The sequence below is a fragment of the Tubulanus polymorphus genome, chromosome 5 (genome assembly GCF_964204645.1).
Source record: "Tubulanus polymorphus chromosome 5, tnTubPoly1.2, whole genome shotgun sequence".
Taxonomy (NCBI): domain Eukaryota; kingdom Metazoa; phylum Nemertea; class Palaeonemertea; order Tubulaniformes; family Tubulanidae; genus Tubulanus; species Tubulanus polymorphus.
In genome coordinates this window covers 15832473-15858996 of record NC_134029.1, presented here as the reverse complement: position 1 = coordinate 15858996, position 26524 = coordinate 15832473, and the positions used below count along the sequence as shown (strand labels likewise).

The 26524-nt window shown below is 31.5% G+C and overlaps 1 protein-coding gene across 1 annotated transcript in view; it reads right to left on the bottom strand.

Moving 5' to 3' along the window:
* Window positions 1-20368: 20368 nt before the first annotated feature.
* The window catches only part of LOC141906266 (fibrillin-3-like), a 769611-nt gene continuing 763455 nt past the window's right edge, over window positions 20369-26524 (bottom strand). Inside the window, exon 67 of the mRNA XM_074795508.1 lies at window positions 20369-20410. Within this exon, the coding sequence (XP_074651609.1) occupies window positions 20369-20410 (42 nt within the window). The remainder of the gene's footprint in view (window positions 20411-26524) is intronic.

Here is a 26524-nt window from a genome sequence, read left to right as displayed (position 1 = left end):
TACATCTAATAATGAAATAAAATTAAATATGAGTGAAAATAGAAATTATTGTGGATATTGTAAAAGTGAATTTTCAAACGCTACATCAAATTGGAATAAACATATGAATACAAGGGTACATATAAATAATGTTATAGAACGTGTTGGTTTAAAAGAATTTATAGAACACCCATTTAGATATGTTACAAAGTTTGTTTCAAATCAAAAAGTAAATGGTGAAAAAATATATGAAGATTTATTATTAGCAACACCTAATAAAGATGAATTAGATCTAACCGATGCTAATGAAATATTAAAACCAAACACTGTAAATGAAATATTAGGAGCAAACACTAATAAAGATAATAATGAAAATGGTGCCATACGGCACCCACATGGTGATATAGTTACAGATATAGATAATAAAGATTCTATGAAACATAAAGAAGAAAGAAGAAACTATTGATGATGCGGTAGAAAGGACGAAAAAGTATAAAAATAAAACAACTATTGACGATGATACGGTAGAGAATTTGAATAAATTGTTAGGGTCTGATAGTGAAAGTGATTAAAATATTAATTATATTTAACACAAATAATAATATTGGTTGAAAATTGTATAAAATAATAGTAAATAAAAAAGGGGGTTTTAAGTATTTAAGGTATTTAAGGTATCTAATACATATCTAATACATATCTAATACAATCTAATACATAAAATATCTTATTTTATAAACTGATATTCATATGGAAATTGAAACCTCAGTAATAATAAATAACCTTTATTATTTTCAAACTTATTCATATATTAGTTGAAAAAACAAAAATAAATTGGTTGAAAATTGTATAAAAAATATTTATTTAAAAAAAGGGGGTTTTAAGTATTTAAGGTATCTAATAGGGTATCAGGTATTAGGGTATCTAATAGGGTATCAGGTATTAGGGTATCATGTATTGGGGTATACAAATAGTTATTTTATAAATTTATATTCATATGGAAATTTTAATCTCAGTAATAATTTTGAACCTTTATTATTCTTTAATTTATTCATATATTCATCATGTAATTCAGTAGGTATAATTTGATTTTCTTCCAATGATTGTTGCATAGATTTTTTATCTTTGTTATAAAATAAAACTAGAAATCTTATATTCTCCCTAAAGTCTTTAACAATTGAATTATATTTTTGATTTAAAACCCATGTTGTTATCCCGAAATGTCTCCCAGAGAAAGCTAAATAACATAACTCACTTTCTCTCACTTTTGAATCATGTAAATTAGCACAATCATCTACAATGAATAATGTATTTGATCCTTTATAAGTATCAATTGCTATTTTAATACAATTATCTAAATTTTCTTTGACTGTTTTAGGATCTAATATAATAAACTTTTTTTATCTTAACTATATCTCTATTATATGTTTTATTCATTTCATAAGTAGGACAAAATAATATTATATTATCAAAATGATTCTTATGAATAGTTTCTAACAAGTCTAATATGAAATATGTTTTACCACAATTTGTTACTCCAGTTATTAACATATTATGCGGTTCAAATATAAATAAATCTTTATTCATTTATTCTTTTAATTTTACTAAATAAAATCCATTCATTAAATTTATCATCATATCCTTTATATTTCACCAAAGAATACTTTTTTCCTTTAAGAGTTTTTGTTTTCAATACTTTTTCTATTTTGTATTCTATTTCATCGGGATTTGGTACAAGTGATAATTCTTGTTCATAGAAATAACCTAATATTTCTTCATCTTTTAGATCTTCTAATTTATAAACAAATGGTTTAGTTAATATTATCTTTCTAATCTTAAATATTTCTTCTGTAAAATTAGGGGTATGACCTTTATAAAATGTTTTTCTATATTTAGATATTCTAACGTGTTGTCTTATTTTAAATCTAGGTTCGCAGAAATCCTGTGTAACAAATGCTCCATATAAATTATTCCATACTATTTCTGAATTATCTTCTTTTCTAGCTTGTATAGGTTTCATATTTATAGAACTATGTTTAGAATTATTATAACCTTTCACTAAATCATCTAACACATCGATATATTTATATGTTTCATTAGTAGTAAAATATTTCCACATTCTAGTTTTCAATGTTTTATTAAATCTTTCTATAATAGATGCTTTTTTATCTGAATGTGTTGAAAAATTATCTACATCGTTATCAGATAATAGTTTTTTGAAATGTTTGTTATAAAATTCCTTACCTTCATCAAATTGTATCTTATCTGGAATAGCTTCTTTAAATATTGATTTAAAAGCATTTGTCACTTCTATGCCAGTTTTATTTTTGATTGGAATTGACCATGCGTATCTACTGAATATGTCTATAACATTTAATATCCAGAAATATCCTTTGTTGTATTCCTCTAAGTTCTTCATGTCAATTAAATCTGCTTGCCATTGTTGATCGATATATGAAACAATAACTTTTCTTGTTAAATAAGTTTTTTCCATTTTCTTGTGGATTTGATATGTTGGTTGATTTTGTAACCATGATTTTAATTCACTATATTTTATATCACCATTTTCATTATCAGATTTAATTTTTATTCCATAATTCTGAAACGTTAGAATATGATACTTCATTTTCTGGGTTGTAATATAAATCTCTTAAATATTGTTCTTTTTTCATCTTATTTTAATCCATTAATAATAATTTAGATTTAGTTTCAATGGCTTTATGATTTGACTTATTTTCTGGTATGATAGGTTTATTATCATTGGAATCATATTTATCATCAGATTTGAATTTTGATTTATATATTACACCGGATAATATAATAACTGTTACTTATCCAATTGTAATATATAATTTATAATTACTTCCAGCATTAGAAGAATCAGATGGATTATTATTTGAATCAATATCAGATAATTTCTGTGATTCATTTATATCAGTTAATTTCTTTTTCTTAGCTTTTTTTAATTCTGAAGATCTTTTACCTAATTCTCTTGCCCATTTAATTTGTTTCTCGGATCTAGCCTTTTTCTTAACATCATCACTCATTTATTTTAGTTAATTTTTGTTCTGATTCATTTTCTGTTTCGACGTTTGGTTGTAGTACAGCGTCATCTGTTTCGTTCTTACCTGATTTATATTCCATAGGCTTGATGTTCGAAAATGTTATGACGCCAGTAGAAATTAATGTCATAACCGATCCTAATTGAAATGAAGCATAACCAACCCATTTTTGTAATTCAGTCATAACTAAGTAGTCATTTTTCAAATCATTATATAATTTATTTTCATCATTAATTGGTATTAACTGGTTACATAACTTAGAATAACATTTTATAATACCATCTGAAATAGAATCATTTATTCTAGCTAATCTAGCTTCTTCATAAATCTTAAAATATTTTATTACTTTATCTGGTTTCATAGCATTTAATTCTTGAAAAGTAATTATCTTAGTTAAAAACTCTTTAGATTTCCCGCCAGCAATTAGTAATTCAAGATGGTGTTTACAATATAAATAGTATTCATAATCAATATTACAATTAACTTGAGCACAATTAGTTACAACTGTATCTTTATTATCACTTATACCCAAATCATCTAATGTCTTTTCAATATCAATACTATTCTTACTCGATTTCTTTGACATTTATATTAGAGAAGGTCTCAGGTCTCTTTTCAAGAGGTCTCAGGTTTTTCCAATTCCAAATTAACTTTTTATCGTATTCATCATTCATGTCAAATTTAGATATTGGTAACACATGATCAATATGAAAATAATTGCCATAATTATTTATATTCATTTTATCATCGAATTGATATATTATCCATGATTTAAAAAATTTATCTGAACAATCCAATAAATGTGCTAATGTAACTGAGTGGTTTTCTTTACTGAATAATTTTGATACTTTAGATCTTAAACATTTTTTCAATTTGTAATTAAAATCTGTTTGATTTCTTTCTTATAATTATTTTGATACGCTTTATAATATTCTCTATTATTATCCCTCCATTCCCTCATATATTCTGTTATATAATCTGAGTGATTTTCTCTCCATTGTTTATTTCTAACTTTGAATTTTTCAATATTATCCATATAATATTGTGTTGAATAATTTGGATTATTTTCAAGAAATTTGTTATTGTATAGTTTAGTACAGCTTTTGCAATATGTTTGTTTGCCATCTTTTTTAGTTTTATCTTTTTGAAATTCTGTTTATGATTTATTCAATTCACACTTATTACATTTCTTATAGCATATATTTGTTACACCATTATTGTTTATATTTATAGCTTGTGATTGTTCCTCCATTTATTATACATATTTTTATTAAAATTGATTAACATATTTGGAGTTATGATATTTTGATTTAAGATGGTGTGATTTATTGCTTCGAGTATAATATTTTCCACAATTACATAAAACGCTATCATTCGGATTATATTTAGGCGCAAAAATTTCATCATCTAAATTACATTGAATTCCAATATCTTTATAAGAATTATTATTATCTAATTCACATTGAATACCAATATTTGATGAATTTTCATTATAGATAATTGGTTTATCATCAAAATTTAAATAATATAATTGTCTTTTTTCAATTCTTAAGTTAATCAAATTATTGTAACCTCTAGAAAGTATTAAATCATCATTTCTTTCATTGAAAGGAGTTTCAAGAATATTTATAATTTTTTCATCTAAAATTCCTTTATGATTTAAAACTGTATTAAATATGTTAGGACTTTTGATTCCATTATCTATCAGTTCAATAATTAAATATGCTTCATTTGATAATATTTGATTGATTATAGAAATATTATCAATTTTATATTGTCTTCCATACACTAAATTTGTTGCTGAGATATAATTTGTAATGTTAAATAATGAAAATAAGTTATCATTATTCTTATTTCTAATATGACTTTTAGATTTTAAATGTTCTTTATAAAATCTTTTATCACTGAATGATTGATTACATGTATCACATTTGTATGTTTCTTTTTCATTCTTTAAACATCTAATTTAGTTTCCAATATATCATCTTCATATTCTAATTTCAATTTATTCTCTAAATGTGTTTTAGTTTTATTGTGTCTTGCTTTTTGGGATTTATCTATATTGATATTACATGTTGGGCAGTAGTACTTATTTGCTTCCATTTTAATACTAAATTTTTTATTAAAATTGATTTTAGAAGTTCAATGATTTATATCATGTATTATTTCAATCACACTTTACTAACACTTTCAATGTTTAAAAATCTAACAAATATGAATATTGAAATAATGTTTAAAATATATCTATATATCTATTCTATAAGAGCTTACACTTTTATATTGAATAATCTGTCAATTTAAATGTTATTCATGTATATGAATATTTTAAGAGTAATAGGGATAATAGGCTTTCAGGTTAAAGGTTGAAGGGGCGAGCTCATTAAAAACAAATATTAAAAGTAATTTAAAACTATAATATATTTTCATAACCGTGTGTATTTCAGTTGAATAATAGAATAATTATTATTATCAAAATATATTTGATTATATGAATTTGTGTATTGTAAATAAATCAATTGGTCGCGGAGCGGAGCGGTAGCGAAGTGGAGCGACCAATTGATTTAATACAATATGCTTTTAAAATTAAAATTATTAATATCTTAGAATAAATATTTAGTTATAATATAAAATGCACACGGTTATGAAAATATATTATAGTTTTAAATTACTTTTAATGTTTTGTTTTTTAATGAGCTCGACCGTTCGACCTTTGGCTTGAAAGCCTATTATCCCTATTACTTTTATCTACTGCTGGAATGAAGGGACAAACTGTTAGAAGATATCGTGGTAATCCTGGTTGTGATAATAGTATTTCCCATTCTGATGATGGTTTTTTTCTTGTATTCTTACTTGGTGTGCGAATTAAAGAATTTACTGATTTTGATAGATTAACTCCAAGTGATTTGATTGTACGAAAATTAGATTACCGCACATACTTAGATAAGAATACAAATAATTTATGTGTTAGTGACAAACGACAAAATACATATTACCATTTGAATGTTTCTTGTATTAATAAGAAATATCCTAATTTCGTTCCAGGTGCAGTAAAAGTTACTGCAAGTTTACAGGCATCAATGACTGTTGGCCATTTGAAAAACTACCAACAATTTCTTCATAAAGGTTATTTTTAATTCTAGATCAATGAATTCAATTTTTCTGATTATCATTTAACTCTTATTTTCAGTGGATCGAGTGTGATCTATCGAGTTTGTGTACCAGTTTGTAGCCTATGCATTGATTAGTGAAGAAATATATGTATTTATGCATTGGTAAGAGAACTTATCATTTTTTCAGTTTTTCATTTAATACTTCCAATGTCTATTTAATCTTATTTGGGTGAAGTAACTCAGTTTTGGTTATAAAGTACCAACCTTCCCAATGTCCCAAATCAATGTGTCAATAAAGTTTGAAAATGCGCCTTCTGTTTCTATGCCTACAAACCGAGATACGTGTATTTTCAAAACATTTTTATCATGGTTTGTAGGTAATTTAGACATTGGAAACAGAAAATGAAGACTTTTTTCTCCGATTCTGTTTAGTAAATTAGAGAACTTTTGACATTCCTTCAATATAGCGTAAAATGCATTAAAAAATTGATGTTTTAGTTCCACTGTCCACTGCTAGTGATTTACGGACATATTAATTAGGTAAATACGTCAGTTGATCAAGTCCGATCAAAGTTGAAATAGACATTAGAATACATGTACAAGTATTTCCTTGGGTGTAAGCCTACGTGGCCATCCATAAAGTATGCATGCACAACTTCTTATATTTTTAATTCCCTTGACTCAATTATGTGTAACGAAGAGAGAAGTTGATAAGAAATCAGGGAGTGTACCGAAGTGATACGTAAGTGTACCGGTATTATACTGCTAATAAATCTAATAAATCTTGTTATTATTTCATGATAATAAAAGACATTTATTTTTGATATGGAACTTAGTTTATTATTTTTGTCTTTGAGTTCAGGGGCTGAGATCATTTACACCACTCGTTGGTAGGCCTAATCTGAATAAGACTCACATAGCGTGGATGTGAACCGTTGGAGGATTATTTGAGAAAGGCTATCAGTCTTCGTGCGCGTTGCCGTTGTACCATATTTATGCACGACCATCTAATGATTCCGGCATTCAAAATTTGAGGCCGGTTTTAAAGGGTAGATCCTAATCGGCTCGTCGCGCATGCACATTGACTGTATGGACTTGAAAACTCTTGAAAAATACCCCAAAAAATCAGGATTCGAACACGCAAACACCGGAGTGTAAGCGTAACGTTTTACGACAGCACTAGCGATGCGAGCTTCCGAAACCGTTAATTTTGTAACTATGTAAAGCCTAGCCCATAGTATTAAACCCTAAACCCTCTTGATACTAACCCTTCTGATCTTTCTAATATCATCGGTTGAGAAAGCTGCCATTTTTCCGTTATGTAATTGAATTGGATTGTGAGTATCACTAAATAGTATGTCACGAAAGTGACAATATCGGTAAATAGCACAGCTTCTAAATTAGGTCATTTTCTAGGAATTAGGCGTTATGCGTTTTCCGATTCGGTGTTTTTCATTAGGCGTTTTTCGAATACCGATTCAACTGACCTAGGTTACAATATTGTAGCCTCGGTCAGTGTTCCACTGATGAATCATACATTTGCCTCAACCTAGTCTGCCAGGTTACTTATTGCTTTGTCTTTATCCTGACCCAATCATAACCGTATTTCTTTTTTCAGCTTTACAACTGATTCCACGAATTTAATAATTTCATTTTCGAATAATAATGTGTTTCTATCTAGAAATGATTTGTTGTTCTCACTGTGTACTTGTTTACTCTCCATTTATAATACATATTTTAATTGAAATTTGATTAACACGTTATAATCCTGTTCATTATTTCCTTCTCTTTTGTTTCTTCTCTTTTAAATCTTAAGTATTTATCTAAATTGCAACCAAAAGCAACTGAATGAATTCCATCATCTAAAATATATCTTTTATCATCGAATGGGTTTAAACTTATCTTCTCTATTTCTTCAATAAACATTTCATGATCTTCAGATCTTAAACATCTCATGTTTTCTAACTTCTTCATTGAATATACAATTGATGTAATCTTTGAAATGAATATTCTTTTCAACAACGCTTTTGGTAATTCCTTTTAACTTTTTAGCTTCATGTTCTTTGGTTTTATATGAATACATTTTAGATGTAATACTAATGAATTCAATCATTTCTTCACCACCTAATTCATCTTTGAATTTACCAGGCACCTTTTTATTATCATTGTTAAACAATTCATGATCTTTAGGATAAATACTAAAATCAAAATGATGTTTTAATGTTTTTAAATCATCTGTTATGTCATTAGTTTTAATCTTTAATATGTAAGAATCTGTATCAAAATATAAGATTTCTATATGCTTTTCTCCAAAATGAGGTTGTAATACGTTATAATAGAATTCATACATCAATAGCTTTGATATTTCTAAAACTGAAGCACCAACATAAATTGGTTTATTTAATTTCATAGAAGTTCTTCTCATTTTAACTGCAGCTAAATTTTCATATCATAACAATATCATTTCTATTTCTAATATTTTCACAAGTCTTACCATAGAATGCATTGTTCATTAACTTGAAGAAATCTTTCTCAAAATCAGTTTTAGCTTCAGTGCTCTGTTTGGTGTTAAAATCTATATATTTTTCTAACCATTTAGATTGACTAAATGAAATATATCTATGTACTTTTTTTAGAACCATTCCTTGATTCAAATAAAACTTTCTATAATGTACTACATAATTATATTTATCTTCCTGAGTTACCATTAACTTTTCTGTATGAATATGATTTTCGGGTTTAATCCTTTTTTGATAATTTGATAATTCTTCATGAGTTACAGTTTTATGTTCTGGACAGTATGCTAGATTTCTAGATTTAAATTCAATATGTTCAGGATATTCTAAATCTACAACAAAAAAGTAACCAGTATCTGAATCATCTGCAATATCTAGAATTCTTTTCTTCCAATCAAATTTATCATTATTTTCATGTTGTGAAACTTCAGTTAATTCAAATACTCCATAAGGTTGTGGTTCCATCATTGCCCAACCATACAAATTATTTGCATCTATATATAATAACTTATATCCAGGATTATCATTTACATTGAAATATCTATCGCCTAATACACCTGAAACTCCTCCTCTTATAGATTTTTCAAATAATAGTAATTGATCTATATTTGTTAACAAATCCATTTTTATATCTGTAAATTTTAAACCACGATCCCATGTTAATCCTGGACTTGAATAACAATGACATGGATCAATATCGAAATATTTTAGATTTACATCTCTAAACCTTTCGAATATATCAGTTAATAATAATACATCTGATTTTAGATATGAATCTACTAATTGTCCATGATTTTCTATTTTGAAATGATTCCAAATATTCAATGTTCTATTATATACTTCATCTTTAACATATTCATTTTTTAATTCATCATAGAATTGTTCTTTCAATAATTCAGTTATGTTAAAATCATTATGATTTTTATAGAAAGAATATGGAATTGCGCCTTTATATCTCATTAATTGAAAATCATCATTATTTGGGTAGTGTTGTTTTAATATTTTCAATTCATCATCAACTAATGATTTTGATAAGTTATCTAATGAACTATTTAAAAATCTATATGAATCTATAAATCTTAAACACCCAAATTGGAATGATATATAATTCTCAGATGTTTTAGCTAACATTCTAAATTTATAAGTTGGTTTTTTATCTTTTGATCTATTTGAATTTAATCTTTCTATTTCATTATTAATTTCTTCTATTTTATGGCATAACTGTTTGATGAATAAATGTGCATCATATCCTGATAGATTATGAAATATAACTGGTACAAAGTTAATTTTCTTAGCTTGTAAGTTACAATTCTCATGTGCAGCGCCTATAAACTTTCCGTTCAAATGATCATGGTCTCTTACTTTTTTATCTCTAAAATTAAATATCTTTTCACACTAATAACATTTATCTGTAAACACAAATTCTTCTTTATCTTCTTCTGTCATTAAAATTTCTTTATTTGTATTCAATAATTTAATAAATCTTATTTCATATTCAATTAATAAGTCACAAAAATGATTGATAACATTTTCATTTCTGTAATGATAATATTCACTTTCAATTAGTTCTGTATAATCAGATTTAATATATAACCCGAAAGCAGCAGCTGATTGATGAATCTTTTTAATAGTATTTGTTTTTGGTGGTTCATCTGAAAAATCATTTTCATTAGAATTTAATTTCTTTCTTTTATAATATATTTCTTTTCTATCTTGATCAGTTAATTCTTTATTTAATGATTCAAAATCTCCATATATAACAAATGGAACTTTATTTTTGTAATCATATTTTTTGAATTCTAATATTTTATCCTTTTCATTTGGTAAAACTAATTTACAATAATCATGATTTTCACATAATTGTTTATGATATAATAATGTACTTTCATTACTGAATTTATGTAAACATTTTCTACATAGATATATTTTATTATGGTGATATGGTGATTTACGATTGTAAACTTTATTCAGACTTTAGTCATTTTCACATCATCAGAAACACATCAATTGAGTGAATATATTTTACATATGGTTGACGAAGAAACCATGTCGCCCTTCAGCAAAGTTCCCTCAGAATGTCTATCACAGCTGATCCCTTTTTCTTACCTTCAAAATTAATAAGTATCAATTCAGTAGTCATGGTAGTGGCTATTTGAATTCCGAGTAATATCAGCAGATTAATTCGATACTCACAGCAATTAATGCCTTTTCTTCGGTCTTTGAATTTCCGTTTGTTTGCTGATTACATTTATGATTCATAGATTATCAGCTGATTTACTGTAATCAATCATTCCAGTGCGATTTTGATATTACTCTTAGTTTCGCTTATTCGATGAGACGCCATTTTAACCCGGAACTAACTCGATACTGACATGTTTGACATGCATCGAACATGTAAAATGGAGAATGGGATCAACCGGTCTAAAGGGACATACCAATAGCCGATCACCGGCGTAGTATATTTCCGCTGGTGTTAGCTGTCTGAAAGTAATTTTAAGTTTAAAATAGGGTGCAGAGTGCATTGATAGAATCTACGTGGAGGGAAAGTCTGTTATATTTCTATCAGAATTCTACATTCCGTTAAGTAGCTGTTAGTTGTCGAATCCGAGAGAAGATGAATTTTATGTGATGAAAAAAAGTGGAAGATATGTTGTTAATAATGATAATAATCAACAGAATTACAAGAGGGTTTTCGACGAAAGTCAGAAAACCCTAAATATAGCTGCTAGCAGCTGTAGCGGAAATTCGTTTCACTTCGTTCTGTTCTTTTTATTTTCCAGCTGCAGAGTCCTCCCCAGTTCAGTCTAAAATTCATATTAAATTCCTATTAAATTCATATTAAAAGTTTGTATGATGTAAAATAAAACCTTATAACGTATTTGTAATTCTGAGGCAAGAATGTTAAATGTTATGGACTTCGGTCTGGCAGATTAGAAACTATTTTATTTCTATCTTAATGAAATATTGTATGATTTAGTTTGAATTCAAAAACTCTACTTGAAGACCTCTTCTATGTGTTTGGGTCATTCCCGTTTTGTATTTTTCAAGTTAATGTGCCTTAATCGATATTCCCGTGCTTAAATCGATATTTCTATGCTGTGCTCTGTGCCCGAGATGGTGCCACTATACGGTTCTTAATTATATTGTGTGCTCGGGGTGCTTTGTTTTAGCCAATTAGATGGGGTTATGTCATAATCTGGGCTCTATAAAAGGCAAAAATGTGCTTTATTAATTAGTCTCGGTGTACATTCTTAGGTGTATATTACTAAGATTTCGAACTATGGGGGGAGGGATTAATCTAATTTTCTTAGTAAGTCATACTTAGCACTGATTTCCTTTAGCAAAAATATTTTTTGGTCCTTATTCTCCTTATTAAGTTGTTTTTCTTCCAAGATGTTTTCGGAAAACAATCTTTCAGGGTTCAAGGAGGCTCTCTCCTTTGAATAATTCCCCGAAAGTATTCTTCTTTCCGATTTCCTCTCTTGGTTTTTCCCTCAACTTTTGAGTTTTCGGAATAGTGACCATCTCTTACATAAACATAATAGGAAAAATAATTAAATAAATACTTAACTGGAACTATGATCAAATATAGCGAAAATTCTTATCTTTATTTGGAGCACTTAGAGTTACATTTTCTTTAGCGTAAAAAGAGCGCAGGGTTTTAGCAACTATTATTGAGACGTGATGTTAGACTATCTGAAATCTTTATTCTTAATACTATTGGTTTCTGGTGCGAGTCGTGCACTTGTATTAAGGGCAATATGCCTGTGTTAATCTCCTTTGGTGACCGGTTGGCCATTTTATCTACTCAAAATGTAATAAATAAGAGATAGCCTCGAGGTTGGGTACATATTGTTTATTGTTTGAATATTTCCAAGAAATAATAAATAGTATTCAAGAGAATATTATCATATACATAAAATTCTAAATCTTTTGCCTTTTTCCCTTAACTATATTTGTGGTGTCGGATTTACTATCATTTGAGGAAAGGATTTTTGGCGTGTGCATTTTGGGATTCTGTGACACCATAAAATATTCTTGGAGAATCTTGTGGGTTGAAGTGTTTTGGGCATCATGTAAGTCTTCCAAAAGGGGAAGCATTGAGGGCACCCTCTAGTGGGAGAGGTCAAAAATTGGTGAATGCTTCTCGTTTTATTTAGTTGGTATCTATTATTCTCTTTTTAAGCTAAACGCCTGCGCAGGTCGGCTGTGGAGGCCGGAAATACTTGTAGCGCTGGACGCAGTCCTGTATTTCCTCCTCAGTCCTATTTCCTCCTATTAATTCTCTTGGTCACAGTTTTTCATTCATGCACACGCTTTTTCATGGGTGATTTGTGAGGACATTCAGTCACCCGTGTTACCATTATGACATCACTTAGAATTAGGACTCCATAAAGTATTCTCACTCACCAGAGGAAGACTTGATATATTTTTGAACGTTAAATCTCATGGAGGAAATCAGAGTATTTTCCCCTTCTAGCTTCTCTACCACCCAGATGCTAGTGACGTGAGCGAACCATAGAAGCGACGCCGATATGCGCCTTTTTTAATGTATAGGATTATGGGAGAGAGAGAGAGAGTTACCTGTATTCCCTCTTGGTCGAGGAAATTCCGAGAGTTGAGACCTGAGACTTGACATTATGAATCTTTACGGAAACGGAAGTAGATTTCTTGTAGTCACTTGCCAGAGCACGCTACCCCGAATCCCGGTATCCCGCTTCACAGCGATAACGGGTTTCTGCCTTTCTGGATAGAATGTCGTTCAGGGATGCGAGCAAAGATTTCACCCGAAATCAGTTCGTAACATTCCGTTTTTTTGAAAGAGTGCCACCTAGGGGTTTACTCACAACATGGATATGTTGACCCACATGTGCTACTACGCGCTTGTGCTACTACGCGCAAAGTAGTAATGTGCCAGGTTTTCGGGGAAATAACAGTGACAGTTTAAGCGCATATTCGGTTATAATTAGTTCCGATAATTAGTTCCGAAAAAAAGTCGACTAGATAAGAAAACCGAATTTGGCCCAAAGCACAAATTTGGCCTATAGGGTAAAGTATGCAGGAGGTAAGGCCTTATAGTGTTACTATTAGTAGAGTGACAAGTCAGTCTGACAAGTCAAGCGATCAGATGGGGACTACAATTCACATATGAAATTGACGTCCACTAACCATTATAAAAACATAATCACGAACGGTACCATCACTCCCCATTACTACTGACTGTCACTGCTCTCTGGCTAGCAATCATTCTTTATCGGTACAGTGGGTAGGTATTTTCAACTCACTTTGTTCTTATATGACATTACCATCGCCGCTGCGTCACGATGTGATGTACATGTACAAGGGGCCTCCAATTTGTAATGTATGTGATGTATAAACTGACTTTAGACCGTTTAATATCGACGATAACATGGTATCACCGACGCTGACATTTTCTGACGCTAACTAGTATGACCCGCCGTTTGGACCAGACCAATTCAATTCAATTAAGAAAACGCGTACCGGTACAGTAAATGAATAAACCGCTGTTGATTTTTCGAAGTATTATATCCACGAACAAAACTATACTATTATAGAATGTTTAAAAGGAACTGCTTTTAATAACAGTATGAATAAACTTACTTCACAAACAAGGAAGTACATTTTTGAGTTGTGAATGGTCGAACCCCAGTTATTCACAGTAACCTGTGAATTGGATATTGTCGGAGCATTCCTTCTTTATTTATTTATGAAATGACGTCACAAACTTTCAGATTCGCGCCAGTATGCGCGCCATGATTGATGATTGCTATTTCCACCGGTGTTATCTTTAAGTAACTTCAAGTTTAAAATAGGAAACACAGTACATCCATAGAAACTACGCGAAGAAAGAGACTGTTATATTATTATCAGAGTTTAACATTTCGTTTCAAAGTTAGTAGTCAAATCTAGTAGATGATTTTTATGTGACGAAACTCAGTGGAAAATATGTTAAAATAATAGCAGCAGGAATCCAATAGGGTTTTTGCCAAGGCAGCAGAAACCCTAATAATCACGCGAATTTCAATTGGGTTTTCTGTGAAGAAACAGAAAACCCTAATAAAGGTTGCATTTTGCACATATCTAAAGTACTATTTATCTGTTCTTCTGAATTGTTTAGTCTATCAATTTGTTTTTCTAATACTACTTGTAATTGACTTGGATCATTATTGATTGGTTGAGTTTCTCTTCTCGATGTTTCTGGTGTTGAAGTTCTTGATGTATCTAATCGATCTCCATACTCTTCCATTTCTGGATCAACATCAAATGGATTTAAAGAGGAATGAGGCTGCCTGTGCCCACGTGTACTGCAAACATCGCCATCTTGAAATCGCCTATGTCAGTTGCACTGGGAGCAATCTATTTCCGATCTCTAATCGAATTGAATCGAATCATCCGTTGATCATAGTATTTTTTAAAATGTAAGAACAAAAGAATTGATTTATTACATACTGATATTTGAAACAAATTGATTAGTTGATTTGAGCGTACTTCCATGGTTTTCTGTAAATCTAAATGTGCTTTATTTGTTCCAGACGAGTGCTAGAAGAGAATTAATGGGGCCTACGCCTGGATGAAAGTGGCTGCGAAGATGATGCTTATAGAAAGGGCCGTCTCATGCCATAAAATAAACGCAATAGGAATATCTCTATCCGTCCAACCATCGATGCTTGTTTTTGATGATAATCGATTTTGTTGAATTATATTATCAATAAAAATATCCATAGAGGGAATAAGTATTGTATACGTATGACTTATCTCTGACGTATGACTTATACGTAGTTTATCTCTGTCTACTGCCACCAGGCAGGTTAAAGAGGAAACGTTGCTGATAGGTTTTTAAACGTTTTTCATGTTTATGTCATGTTTCAATAAAAGGAATGAATGAACGTTTCAAAAACGTTTAAGAATAAAGTTTTTGAAACGTTTCTACAAGGGTTTCAACGTATTGACAAGGTTTCATTAATGCTTTTCTAAAAACGTTTGTAAAACGTTCAAAAGTGTTCACAGAATGAATAACATTGCAGAAACGTTTTAATAGAACGTTTCCAATACAAAAAAACCGATACCGTTTTCGAAAGGTTTCTTGGGCGTTTTTGTGTTAGCTGGGTTAACCGAAATTCCGCGTAATCGGAGAATTACGCGAAATGACAACAGCTGAAATGTGGGGAAATGTGGGGATGCGACTCACATAAGGATCTCGTATCAGGGGGCCTAGATACACTTCTTATGTTTAGGGTTATAGGCCTTGGGATGATAACTAGATACACTTCTTATGTTTAGGGTTATAGGCCTTGGGATGATAACGACCAAATGAACAGGAAATGAACTTGAATTATCGAAATAGAAAGATCATAAATTTTTATCATATGGTTAACATCGATTTAGTGGGCAATATTGACCATTGGTAGGTGGTCTTCTCCAACATTCAAAAATGTGTAATCTCCAACAAATAAGGGAGAACAAAATTTTTTAATACAAAACGTGATTTGAGAGAGTGAGAGTCTCCCCGCATAGTTATTATTCTTGCGCAAATTCCATGTCAGTGCAATCGAAATTAGTAATTCTATATCGATATTCCAAGGTTGTATTGAATGATAGTATCATATTTTCTTTTTTAAATGTATTAATGTTTTCAACAGGTATTAAATGAAATATTATTGTTTATACATGTCGTACGCTGTAAGTAGATCTCCTATTCTGTACTTTTTCCGCTATTGAAGCAAGCAATCATAATGTTGATTGATGCAATTATATCATGTTAAATATCCCAAATTTCGGTATGATGTAAATATAATGTTTAAAAAAATGTAATCACAATATAAATAAATTCATGAATCTTAAGAAATAAAATCATTTATCTTTGTTAAAAATTTCGTCATTTATGAATATTTTGTCTTTTTCGATGAGTCATGAGTTCTAGCGCCGACTTGTCTGATAATCCATATACATGGAAATCAGTCATCTTGATAGAGGAACACCGCAGATTTTAACCGCCAACAGTTTGAATATCTACACCGAATCTTTACGAACACGATTTTACTATGGACTAACTCGCTCCGTGAGCAATTTGATTTCCAAGATGGCGGCACCTTGTAGTTGATAATGGTACAATCTTTTTCTCAACGCCGCCATATTTATGTCATGTGATTAGCCTAAACAATCGTCATTTTTACGAATGTTCGATTCGACCGCACTTTGGACATATGAATAATATTATGGACGTGTGTGTGGATAAATCCTACCAATCTTGAAATTAATTTGTACATTGAAATTAATAATAATAACTTTTGAAAAACTTGTGTATTCATGTATATTCTGAAAAATATTGGATACAAACATTATCCTTGGTGAATAGTTATACTTATAGATATTAGAATTTAATATAGTAGTCGTGATATTGGAAGACAAATGTCCACTTTGGTGAAAGAGATTCCACGACATGTTGGCCAAAAGATTTTATTCTGGGTAAAATATACTGACGTAAAGCATACTTAAATATACATGTTACATAATCACAAGATTAACATACAAATGAACGAATTGGCTAGGTGAATTTACTTGTTCATTTTTTACAAAAGGTTCGGAAAATAGAATGACATGAAAAGTTCCCACACTCTTTACATGTTGCTGTAATTTCAAAACAATAAAACGATTGTTAATTTGTCCTAGGGAAAATAAATCTACATCATTTCCTTTTAGAAAATATCTAATCCTGTTATGACGTTTAACCGATGGCACGAGAGTCAGAATTGGTTTTCCAGCTTTGCTGTCATTCAATTTAAGAAATAATGTGGTTGCGTCAACTTCCATGTCATTGGTATCGTACGACGAACGCCTTCCTTCTCCCTGCTTCTTCTGGTGTCCCTAAAATGAAATATTTTTGAGACGTTTTACATATTAATTCAATGCAAATTCACATTCACACCAACAACAATCGAAATAACAATACAGCGATGTAATCTTAATCCCCTTACTCTCCAATTAATTGAATTCATTAACTCTCCTATACAACATGATACCTGCAACGCCAAACTCGACATGCTTCTGGATCATGATTTCACGTAGTAGGTACTACTGATCCATACTAGCACTAAACTAAAAAGTCTATCGTAACTTCACACAACTAGATGAGGTGCGAGTGCTGCGAGATAATGCTAATGCGACCAGCACTTCAGGAAAATTAATGAATAAACTACAGCTAGCAGGTGTTAATTAAATCAAGCAAAAAAAGGGATAACAGATACAATTCACTGGCGCTAATATGGTTCATTTTCACTATTCACTGAATTCAAGATGTACTGATCATTATAAATATCATATTATATATATATATATATATATATATATATATATATATATATATATATATATATATATATATATATATATATATATATATATATATATATATATATATATATATATATATATATATATATATATATATATATATATATATATGTATATATATATATATATATATATATATATATATATATATATATATACTTAAAAACGCCCACTTAACGGGACTTACATATGAGACCTGCAAATCGGGCCCTAGTAGAAGGGCATGTTTTTTAGCTACCAATGAAAGTCAAATCGGTATAAAACCACCTGAAGAGACGATGTATCACTTCAGTTAGTCGATGTATTGCTTTCCCTTTATGAAAATGACTTTTCCTTTCAGACCGATTTTTTGGGCCTGTCCCCGTAATCCCTTTGGGTCTTTAACCCTTTCACACCTAAAATTTTTTATTAAAAAAAAATATTAAATTTCCGTTAAATCATCATCAAGCTAACCATAACACCCCCGGCAGCTATAGAAATGAACAGATTACATATTCTATTGCAGTTTACAAAATTACTCGGCCAATTTAAAAGGAAAGATGGTATCATTATCTTAGCCTTAGAGATCCTTAGACCAACGAAATGATTAATGATGAACTAGTTAATTTTGGGCTTGGGTAATCTAAATAAAATGCCGCTGACACATAATGCAAGATTGCTGAGAATTCACAAATTGTTAGTAGAGGCTAAATTTGTCACGTAAGAAAAATCATATCGTGACGTTGGCATACAATGGTGCGCGCCGATTGGCCGTTCCGTCACGCAAATGCTTTAAAGGTGCGGCCGGAACTGCATCCGAAAATCTGCATCCCAATTGTATCTCATTTTGGAGTTGTGTCATGCAGATATATGTAGCCTATATACTTTAGTGTTACCCCTTTATCCTGATGCTGTTTCATTGTTTGAGGCCATATTTTATACGGAAATATTATATTTTGCAATTAAATGGAGTGATAATTATTTAGATCGTAACTTTTCTGCTTTCTTTTTCTTCTATTTCGTTTTTCATTGGTCATCGTTCGTATCAAAGCTTGCTCAATTCGAATCGGTCTATCCCAGCTTGAAGCCAAAATAGATGCTGGTTCAGTCGGATTAATTTGTTTTTTCACCCATTTTAAGAAAATTTGACTATATCGAACGTGCAGGTATCTGGATCCAGGAAATCTGGGTAGCCGCTCTATTTTTGTGACGGTACCGAATTGGCTGCAACGTGATTCCATTGCAGTTTTGATTCATTCATCGCTGATTTTGTAATACAGTCTGGAACAATTCTAGAGGCCAAATGCTCACAGTACTAACAGTGCTCACAGTTGATACTTTTTACTGATTCAAGGGGACCACAGACTTGTCAGTTTAAAACCAGAAACCATGGGTAGTGTATAAACATATAATGATTAAACATTATTTTTTCCAACAAATTTACAAAATTTTACTGTGTGCAATGGAGAAATGCAACAATTATTGTGAGTACATTATTGCCTTTCATTTTTCGTTAAATTTTAACATCTGGATAAGTGCAAAAAGTGCAAATATTGAAGTAATGCTCTCTAATAATATGATTTGTTGATCGGATCATGTATCCGTAGTCGCGATAGCTTTAAATTAGATGAAAGTGGCAGAAATCCCTTAAAATAAGTGAAATATCATCAATATCAATATAATATCGATATCATCGAGCCAGATTCATCTTACGAAAATGGTACACGTGTAATTGTAAATGAAAATACACGTGTAAAATTGGCCCAATTTTACACGTGTACTTTATCCCAATTACACGTGTACTTCATCCTAATTACACGTGTATTACACGTGTACTTCATCCAAATTACACGTGTACTTCATCCTAACTACACGTGTAGTTCATCCTTATTACACGTGTATTTCATCCTGTATTACACATGTACTTTATCCTAATTACACGTGTATTACACGTGTACTTCATCCAAATTAAACGTGTACTTCATCCTAACTACACGTGTAGTTCATCCTTATTACACGTGTATTTCATCCTGTATTACACATGTACTTTATCCCAATTACACGTGTACTTCATCCTAATTACACGTGTATTTCATCCAGTGTTGCACGTGTACTTTATCCTAATTACACGTGTATTTCATCCAATATTACACGTGTCTTACACGTGTACTTCATGCTAAATACATGTGTCTTTGATTGCCATTTTTTGTTGAATTCAAATCAAACCACCATGTGAGGAAATCTCCTTAATCTATGTGCTGTTTAGAATGAACACTCAAGAGATTCACATTTTCCATACTAACTGATTTATTCATCTTCATAAATTTTATAAATTTTTGAGTAATTGCATGTCTTATGTTGGCCTCTTTTGCACCCTTCTCCTTTCGACATTGTTCTGAAATGATAACCATTTGAAAAAAATTAAGCAAAAGTATACAATGATTTCTTTACGAGGATAAATAAATCAACTTCAGCTGCTTGGGATGATGATTAAATTATATAGCTTTTTCTAACAGTCTTCTGCATATAACAGCTAAGTTTTTTCACTCTTAATGACTTGATTATAAGCCATATGGTGAATTGCTTGACAATCTGGAAATTTCAATGTTCAACGCCACCTGATGAAAAACAAGGGGTCTAGGGACACCATTCCCGTATGGTTACGAATGCTAAACAATCAACATAATGAAATAGAAACAGGACATTGAAACTCACCACAATCATAGAACATGTCACAAGCTACAATTTTACAATTGATCGATGTTATAATGTATTCATAGGTACCAAAATAAATTAGACAAATTGTATATAATTCAATACTCAACTCCCCCTGGTGGTGAGAACAAAAACCTGGGTAACCCCAATTCCACATGAGGTGAATACTACAACAGTGGTAACAATTATCAAATATCAAGACTATAAGTCAAAACCTGTCGATATTTTCCTTCAAAAACCTTCTTCTATCTACGAATGAGAACTGATGACACCAAGATGGCTGCCAAATGTGTCATGCTTGACTGATCCAAAAAATCTGTCTCGTATGTTTTAGATTGTTAAGAAATGTATACCCATCACAAATTTCAAAGGCAAAAATGACCTTTTTGGGTACAAAAAAGGTCACATGATGGCCATCTTGTGTCAAGATGGCCATCTTCATCTTCAAAATCTCCATTGAAAACTTCAAAAAATTGCATAAGTGATGATTTTGGGGAACGAAAATGGCCAATGCAGTTGGCCATCTTGATTCGGACCAGTTTTGGGCTGAAGACATGTCTAGGATAGATATGTGTGTAACTTAAATATCAAGAGCATTGAAGGCTCTCTCGCGCTAACATCGTTTTCCAACAATCCCCCAGTGGACACATTTTTAAGCCAAAAAAACGGGAATTCCAATTTTATAGTGTCTGTCCTTGGATCAATTCTTATTGGTGTAGACCCTATAAAGTTTGAAAAAAAATGGTCAAGAATTGATTGCACTAACGTCGTTTTTGCCCCCAGTCGAAACTCCGACAGCGACCTAATTTCATGTCCAGCATACAAGTTTAATGGCGATGATGGGCGCACAACAAAATCTAAATGACCCTGCAGTTTTTAGATTGGATGCATAAACACCAAAGACACTCCGTTTTTATCCCTCACAATTGGAATGATCATTTACAATTTTTTCACTGGACATTCAATCATTTAAGGCCTACTAAAGTAACTAATACTATGCTAACTAATTCAAATTCAATTCAATACTAGGTCATGTTGCTTTTCATTCCAATAAACATATTCTTTTAGTGACCTATAAACCTTTACTTTACTACATAACAATAATCATACCTGAACAATCCACAACGCGTCCTTTATACGCGGGATAATAATAAATAAATGGCCTTCGACTTTTTTGTTCTTTCACTTCCGTTCCAATCCATTCTAATGAATCTACTTCAATGATCCATTCAATGATCCACTATGTGTTTGACCTCAAACAAAGAAGCAGTGTCACTTTCGGCCCAGTTGTCAATGATCCCCTTTTATGGACTGATTGTCATCCATTATTGCGTTTTGCAATCATTATGAGAATAGAATAGATCGTGAAAACCTGTGAAAACGTGTTGCTTAACAATGGCAATATGGCTGCCACCGCGCAGGGGTGCTTGGGAGTTTAATTGAAATAAATTATTTAATTATTAATAAGTTTTATGTCTGCATTTTAGTTCTATTAGAATTAAAAAATAATCGTGTTAAGTGATATTTAATTAGCAAAAATTACTTATACTAAGGGTTATTATGAAGCTAAGGCAAAATCAATTAAGTAAATTGAAAATAACGATTCAGTGAAGAAATGACGCTCATTTTAATATACGCTGTATTATAAAAATAGACAAAAAGGTGCATGAATAAGGCCTCTAACTATTTAATTCAACATTTAGATGAGATTATTTTGTCTAGGTTGTTTTTCTGTTCATGAAAACCATTTATCTAGAGCTCGTCAGTTCGTCAGTGAGGTTTTCATTTTGGTAGTGTTCCAAAATGGAAGACAAATAACACAAAGATGCGCTTTTTAGTGGAAAATTACCCGTAAATATCGATATACACCAACCGAATTCGTCTTTTGCAAGCATGGAGTTTGAAAAAGAAATTGCAAGTAAAAAGGCCAGTTAAAATACGCGAGTAGGCCTACATGTTAAACATTTGAAGGTAAGATCATTTTAAATGTAAGCAAATCAAATTGACTTTATTGGTCCTTATCAATATCAATAAACATGTATATTATTGGTTTGACAGTTCAATAAAGTTGACAGGACAAACAAGAGACATGGAGAATTATGCAATTGCATAGGTCAATTGTTTAGTTTAATGTTAATGTCGTTAGGTAATCTTTTAATCCAGGTCCGATCTGGTATGTTATGCATGAGGTTTACTGTTCATCGCAACAATAGGCTACAAAATCGCTAGCTGGAAATCAACCTACGTCGTATAGGCCTACTGTAGCCTTAAGTTCTATATGGGTTCTATTTGGGAATAATTTAATCTCAAATTACTTTTTGTTTTGTAGATGGTAATATGTTGCTAAATGATGGACATTTCGATTTTTCAAGAAGTGGATTTTGAGAATCTGGAAGAATTGAAAATGGCCACAATCCACCAATAATGCAGACAATGGTTATGACAACGTAAGTTAGTAATACAGTGCCTTATGACTAAAAATGCAATCTTAATTGCCAATCTACTCATCCGATATGAACTTGACCAATCACAAAAATGTTTAATCTGTTTTGCAGCCACAGCTCATTGATGGAAATAGATGATCCTCTCCACACAAATGCTGAGGTGAACCATCGTGGGGCTGTTACTACTATTATGGCGTTCTCCCTCAAAGCTGGATCCACTTCAACTGTTTTGACTGGATTGTTGGATCAGTTGAATTTACTGTTACTGAGAAGCGGTTCTACGCAGTTCTAATTAGCCTATTTTCAAAAGATTTTCTCTATGTCCGGAGGTGAACAAATATTACTGCCCTGTATATAAGACATTATTCAAAAAACTGCAGGTATGATACAAATGTTCATTATGTGTTATACAGTATGATAAGGCAACATTAGAGGAAAAAGGACATTTTTTTGTGTACATGCCCGTTAATGAACAACTGAAAAGACTCCTCGGCTAAGAAGAGCTAGCTAGCAAAATTAATGAATGGGCCTACAAGGAAAGCAGAACACTTCGAGCTGGTGACAGCAATATATTCAACATTTTTCATAAATAACATTGTAATTCGGGGCTTGGGCAGTCCCCTAAGCCTCTAGTTATCTTGATAATAAATGAAAAATATCCAAAATTTTTTGTTCAGATCATGATTTTTGTGAAACAGTTTTTGGATTTATTCAAGGGGCAACAAAGACATGTGCTTCATTCATACAGGATCCAATCTAGTCAATACAGGACAAACAACATGACTTTTGACACGGCATCCTGGAAAAAACTACTAAATGAGGATCAAACAATTAAAAAGACAGGAGATTCCTTCAATTCCTCGAACATTACATGCACAATCTTACTTTTAATAAAATCATGTGAAGCTAAATGATGTAATTTCAAATTTTATTACAGTTTACAAAAGTGACCAATTATGAGAAACAAGGTACATGTATAATTTTTTAGCCTAGTACATGCATCCAGATTGCACGTGTATTTCAGAAGCCACATATGAATTTACACGTGTTTTTAAAATACACGTCCTAAGTTACACGTGTATTTCAAAATACACGTCAAAAGTACACGTGTAATTTCATATTACACGTGTATTTAGCTAAATACACGTGTACCATTTTCATAAGATCCTACCAGGCCTTCGTTATGCGACCGGTTGACGATTTTGTTATACAAATATGCTGTTTCATGTATTGTTCATTTTGATGAAAAAGGTATGGCTGATTTATTAATGGATAGACAAATAAATGAATTTAGACTCGGATATTGCGAAATAAGTCGACGCTTTCGTAACAAATATATACTCCACACTAATCTGATACAGTATTAGTGGGTCATGTTTTTATACGAAACTGATCCATAGGACCATTACACACACACACCACACAGTCCCTCGAATATTGGGTTTTCAATGTGTTATAGCCCATTGCATGCCATTCCACATGATAGATAGAACGACCATTTGAGACCTGGGACTCAAGCACCAGCAGAGAATTCGGGGCACGACAGTCCTTATTGGGTCTTGTATAAAACTTAAATAGCATACCGGTATATCGGGTACCCGGTATATGATTTCGAGACCAACAGAACGGTGTGTTTCCTTTGTAATAGTCATCTCCATACACCCCCGATACACAACCAGCCTCGCACCCTCCGATACACCACCGGCCTCGCAAACAGCCGACGCTTTTCAAAAATACCGAACGCGAACGCCTTGCTACTCGATCAGGGACGTGCCACCTGCGACCGTAAAGCGACATGCCGCACCAATAATTGAATAACCCAAGACGCCATAATAAATGTTATTCTGCATTTAAGGGGGGGGGGGGAGTATCAAATTAGTCCGAATTGCAAACAGCAGCATTTTGTTCTGAGGCACAAATACGGTGATATTTAAAGCAGTTGGGATTTTCTGTGTACGGGCCACATGCAACAAGAACAAGTTTGAGTTTGGTCATATATGAGCTGTCCAATTTAAGTTGTTGTAAGATCACCCTTTGACAGTGAAATGCCAAAATAATAACCACTGAGATAGTCTTAGCTAAAGGATTGCTTAATAGATGTCGAATAAACACTATAATCCGTGTATACTGTAGATAAATGAAGAAATCCTACACTTCAAATTTAAAATTATACGATCAAATTTATTACTATGAAACCACAGCCATCATCAGGTGGAATGACCAGAAAAACAAGTGTTTACGGTAGGCGGCCGCACTGAACCAGGCAGGTTTTTTTCATGAAAGTTGCCCAGTAAACGGATTTAAACAAATCTAAATCTTCGATCCAATTGAACCATTTGTTTTCGATTTTGATGAAGTTTTGACTCAATAGTATCAATCGTATACCCGGTACCTAAGATGACATTTTCATTACCAGGCGGATCTAGGAAATTTGGAAGAAAAGAAAATGTATTTTTAAAAAAATTAGCTCTTATGACATCTAGAAAATTGGTCAAAGTGGTCAAAATTAGCTCTTATGGCCTCTAGAATTCATCTAAGATGTGAATATTTTAAATCACGAATCCCCGATGTCGGCTGTGTATCCTGATATTACTGTACGGTACATAATTTTATATATATTCATATGGTAGACTTTACTTACCTATTGGGACCTATATGGTTTCATACTAAAAATTATATATTCCATAGATTTAACAGACTTATTGGGTGCCTCAAACTGCGGAAACATTATGTACAGGTCTATTGGGTCATCACCTTATGAGTCCCAAGTTTGAACTGCTTATTCAAATTAGTAAATTAAACATTATTTCGAGTCAAAGTTTAATTGTAGTGACGACCCAGAAGTGGTTCTAATCTCTTAAGAATTACAGTGATGGAGCTGTCGTCATAATGACGATCACCTAATCGGATTTTACAATCTTAAAATTTCGTCTTGTACGTTTTCTGTAGCGCAGGTGATCAAGTCTTAGGATCAACTTCATTGTAACAAATGATTTCAAATATCAGAAGCCCAATGCGTTTAATGATTCAATTAAATGGTATCGTGCTGATTGGATGAAAGTGGGGGTAAATCATTGTATTGTGATCTTATTCTTTTTGAATTGGTCATCGGTGGTCAATGGTCAATTTATGAATCTTCAATGGCGAATCTTTTCTAGTTTCACACCAAACGCGGTATATCGTTCTCACGTTCGTGAAATTGTAATTCGTCAGTAGTGGTCAGTGTTGGTCAGCTTATGAATTTGCAATGATGAATACTTGGTAGTTTGTAAACAAACATGGCTTGAGAAATTTCCGATATTCGAAGTCTGAATCGTTCAGACTCGGGGATCATATCTCAATTGGTCAGT